Genomic DNA, 5,000 nt, shown 5'->3' with positions numbered 1-5,000 from the left:
TTCAGGCTTACATTTAATAATTCAAGGTTTAGACGTGTGGCCGACCTTCAAGCTAACGAAGTACTTAATTTGGGTTTCTTGAGAAGATAATCAGACACAACCTTTCAAGATTCTAAAAAAAAAAGAAAAAAAAATCACTTTAAATAGTAATTTCGCATATAACGTAAGATATATATTTATATTTAAGATATATTTAAGATCGAACAAAAAAGGTTAACCTGCAGAGACTTATATTTACACTCTTAATAGCCAATTTCACGGTTGCACGCCAAGCAACATTCAACACCTTGGTCATGATTTATGAGGCATACGGGAGAAGCTTGGATAATATTTGGATGCATTACACCACCCTCCCGTCCCTCCCCTCTACCTGCCAGACTAATGAGTCAACTGCGGTCTCTCACCTTCTGAGGGAAGCACATGGAGGGTATATAAGGCGCTTCTGACACCACCTGCCTCTAGTGTACTTCAGACTCAGGATACGACAGGATCTGTGTACGTGCTGAAAGTGTCCTGGATGCGTCGTAGGCATTCAGGATTTAAGCTCATTTCTCGTACGAGAAACATATTCATTTCATTTCTCAAGTTCGAGTTGAGTGTTAACTAAGTTGTTACCTCGTATAGAAATAAGACATTCAGTGATACGATAGAATCTCCATTTATAAAAAAATAAATAAATAAAAAAATAAAATACTCAAAGTTTTCAAGGCTATCTGTAATCACGCAGAGAAAATAACCACGTACTTATATAGAATAAAACTAAAAACTCACTTTTTGAGCACGTTAATCACCCATTTGATAACATATTCAGTGCCTTAGAAGATCTGAATTATATTCTTGTATGGAAATCGATAGTGTAACAATGCACTTACACAAAAGAATTTAAATTTACTATTAGTTTACCTACTATACTCGTATCACCTCTGAAACTTCTTCCTTTATTAGTGATCCAATGAACAAATAAATGTAAATCGTAGGAGAAAAAAGAAAGTTACACAAGCTCCACGAATCAAACTGAGCGGAAAACTGTCCCTGACAATCTTTTACGAGTACACTCTAGAAATGACCTCTCAGAGCACTGGTGCCCTGGTGGAAAGCATTAAGGGGAAGATATATCAATTTTAAGTTTATTAAGTGGTTGAAATTTTCACGTCTTATTGGCTAACTGCAAATACCCTTCATACATAATAAAATCATAATCATTACACGCAAAATCACAAAACCTTCTGCTTGTAGTCCTCATGAAACTAATTTACAGAATAAAATAAACTATCACTTGCTTTAGCCAAAACACTAACTTAGGCAAAATGAAAGAGCAAGCATATCAAAGCACCAAAATAACACTGTAAGAAATACTAGAATGTCTCGAGTACCTTATGCTCCCCTTTTTTTTTTTTTTTTGTTTTTTGCAGCCCTTCTGATCCACCTGCACAACCATGTGTGACGACGAAGCTACAGCCCTTGTTGTGGACAACGGTTCTGGGATGGTAAAAGCCGGCTTCGCTGGCGATGATGCTCCCCGAGCTGTGTTCCCCTCCATCGTCGGCCGACCTCGTCACCAGGGTGTGATGGTCGGCATGGGTCAGAAGGATGCCTACGTCGGCGACGAGGCCCAGAGCAAGCGAGGTATCCTGACTCTCAAGTACCCCATCGAGCACGGAATCATCACCAACTGGGACGACATGGAGAAGATCTGGCACCACTCCTTCTACAATGAACTCCGCGTTGCTCCTGAGGAATCCCCCGTCCTGCTCACTGAGGCTCCCCTCAACCCCAAGGCCAACCGTGAGAAGATGACCCAGATCATGTTTGAAACATTCAACACCCCTGCCATGTACGTGGCCATCCAGGCTGTCCTGTCCCTGTACGCCTCTGGCCGTACTACTGGTATCGTGCTCGATACTGGTGATGGTGTTACTCACACCGTCCCTATCTATGAAGGTTACTGCCTTCCCCACGCCATTCTGCGTCTTGACTTGGCTGGCCGTGACTTGACAGCCTATCTAATGAAGATCATGACTGAGCGTGGCTACTCCTTCACAACAACAGCTGAGCGAGAAATCGTTCGCGACATCAAAGAGAAGCTTTGCTATGTAGCTCTTGACTTCGAAAATGAAATGAATTTAGCTGCTGCCTCCTCTTCCCTCGAGAAATCGTACGAGCTTCCCGACGGTCAGGTCATCACCATCGGCAACGAGCGCTTCCGCTGCCCCGAGTCCCTCTTCCAGCCTTCCTTCCTGGGTATGGAATCTGTCGGCATCCACGAAACCGTTTACAACTCCATCATGAGGTGCGACATTGATATCAGGAAGGATCTGTTCGCCAATAATGTGCTGTCTGGCGGCACCACCATGTACCCTGGTATTGCTGACCGCATGCAAAAAGAAATTACTGCCCTGGCTCCTTCTACCATCAAAATCAAGATCATTGCTCCACCAGAGCGCAAATATTCTGTCTGGATCGGTGGCTCCATTCTGGCATCCCTTTCTACCTTCCAAGCCATGTGGATTACTAAAGAAGAGTATGATGAATCCGGACCTGGCATTGTCCATCGCAAGTGCTTCTAAAATGTACATATAATGATTAATAGATTCAGACTACACAAGAAATATATTTTTTGGATAAATAAACAATTGAATGTGATATCTGCTAAGATATCTTTCACAGCTGAAAGTTTCACGTTATTCTTTTGTTATCTTTCTTGCATTTCTATTTTTGAAGTTATATATATTTCAATATTTCCAAACATACGTTCATTTAACACAAATATTATTCTTTCAGTCCCTTATATATAAGAAACTTGAATATACTATACCTAAAACGTGTCAGAATATTTTCTATGTTAGATTTTGGACAAAGCTATTCGATCAAATATATGTATTACCAGTGACTGACCATATAATTAAAGTAACCTCTCACTTAATTAGATATTTTATTATGATGCTATTTTTAAATGTACAGCTCGTTTAGGTTCCTTCAGTGATTCATAAAAATCACTACATTAAATCTAGCCTCATGACCAACAGTCACAGAAGTGCCACCTCCTATGTGCTGAAGTTGATATTCCCCAGCCCTTCACCTATGAGCACCAAGCCAAGCTTTTCAACTTTCATTATCCGAACCGTTGTAAACAAATACATGCATGCACATGAATCCATACAATTTTTTTTTTCATATGTGAGATATCTTACTAAAATTTATCATCGATTGAATATTTCCTTCATTCCCTTTCCCCCTTTTTGCTATCCACATTTTCCCTTCCTCTTTATCCTTTCTTTTTTCTTACTCTGGACTTCATTCATTATGTAAATGTGACGTATCAGTGTCGCAATTTTCATTTTGCGAGACGTTTATGGCTTCAACATAAAAATTTCCTTGACAGAACTTCCCTAGATAGGCCAAGCTATCACTTATTTAACAGTTCTGACATTCTAACTTACTAAATACAAACACCCTTTCCTTTAAGGACGAGGACGAAATCCGTCCCATATGAAAAGCAGTGACCGGAAACTAAATTAAGATAAAGTAACAGACTCTATAAATATATTTATGATTCCTCAAAGTAAATTCTCTCTCTCTCTCTCTCTCTCTCTCTCTCTCTCTCTCTCTCTCTCTCTCTCTCTCTCTCTCTCTCTCTCTCTCTCTCTCTCTCTCTCTCTCTCTCTCCTTTATCTACATCTCATCCCCCCACAAACACTTACCACTGCCAATGCCCATGTACGGGTAGGCTGGAGGACCACTACCACCCCTTTCACTCCCTTGCATCCCCCTACCACACCAACGCCCACCTCGCCACACCCATACACAAGCTAATTCCGTCCTAGCTCATGTGGGCCAGCATCTCATGTCCTGAATACGTATGGCTTTTCTTTTCCTTTTTTCTTTCTCTTTTTCTTATAAGTATATAAATTTTCACTGGTTCGTTTTTTTATGCTATCAATGCTAGATAAGAATTAATAGCAGAATGAGATTCTCTCTCTCTCTCTCTCTCTCTCTCTCTCTCTCTCTCTCTCTCTCTCTCTCTCTCTCTCTCTCTCTCTCTCTCTCTCTCTCTCTCCTTCTTTCCTTATTTTCTTTTCCTCCTTAGGTGCACAAATTATATCTATCGAGCAATACAAAATTGCTTTTCAACAAAACAAATAGCATAATTATAAAATAATGAAATAAAAAATAAAACAGCAACAACAACATAAGCATTTACTTCTTGTCCTAAACCAAAACCTATTCCAAATACACTAGACCTCAACAAATATCTTCTTCCTAATCTATAACCGGGCAACAAAATTAATATCGATTGGTAACATCCACTAAGCAGTATACATATGTGCTTTCTCGATTAATCGAAACGTATTACTTATTTTGTCGTTTATCCACCTCTGAAAGTTTACAAGTTTCATGTCGAAAAATAAACAAAGAAAAATATTTTCTCTCTGGAAATCTGAGTTTTCTTTTCTACCAATTAACAATTTAATAAACATCTTGAAACCGTTTAAGAAGGACGACTCTTGTCTACATCGACAGCCTACTACTAAGACAAAAACCAAATTAGAGTATTTGACCAAAGGCCGAAATAGAAAAATGCTAAAGCAGGCTTCAGACACACCTGTTTTTTGTCACTGAGATTGAAAAAATACGAACGATGTGTAAGGATTCTGCATAATACAAACTTAGATTCATGTGTTTTGTTTCGATATGCTATTCCCTTTGAAATACATGAACAACTTTTTATAACATTGGTGAAAAAATTTAGTTAAGTATGACAGGTAAATAAATGTATATAAGTTTATCTTAGCACTAGTTTCAAAGACATTAAATATAAATAAATAAGTAAAAGAAAGACAAGTTGCATATATCTGGATCTAAGTTCTAAGATACACTTGTCCCTTTTCCAGAGCAACTATTACCATTGTATGGCTACGAAAACCATTGAAACTTCACTGACACAGTCCTGAACGTTATTTTCATTCTTGACTAGTTCAACATTGATGCCGCTCATACTC

The 5,000-nt window shown here is 38.9% G+C and overlaps 1 protein-coding gene across 1 annotated transcript; it reads left to right on the top strand.

The window, feature by feature from the left end:
- Positions 1-426: 426 nt before the first annotated feature.
- LOC135089919 (actin-3, muscle-specific-like) lies at positions 427-3,212 on the top strand. The gene is made up of 2 exons (XM_063986105.1): positions 427-495; positions 1,413-3,212. Exon 2 carries the CDS (start codon positions 1,437-1,439, stop codon positions 2,565-2,567), a length of 1,131 nt encoding a protein of 376 aa, XP_063842175.1. The 5' UTR covers positions 427-495; positions 1,413-1,436; the 3' UTR covers positions 2,568-3,212.
- Positions 3,213-5,000: the final 1,788 nt, after the last annotated feature.

The sequence above is a fragment of the Scylla paramamosain genome, chromosome 34 (genome assembly GCF_035594125.1).
Source record: "Scylla paramamosain isolate STU-SP2022 chromosome 34, ASM3559412v1, whole genome shotgun sequence".
NCBI lineage: Eukaryota > Metazoa > Arthropoda > Malacostraca > Decapoda > Portunidae > Scylla > Scylla paramamosain.
Note: the sequence above shows the minus strand (reverse complement) of the source record. Positions and strands in the feature narration are given on the sequence as shown.

What these genes read in the sequence shown, in the direction of transcription:
- LOC135089919 (XM_063986105.1), top strand. Translation starts at nt 1,437, where the DNA reads ATGTGTGACGACGAAGCTACAGCCCTTGTTGTGGACAACGGTTCTGGG.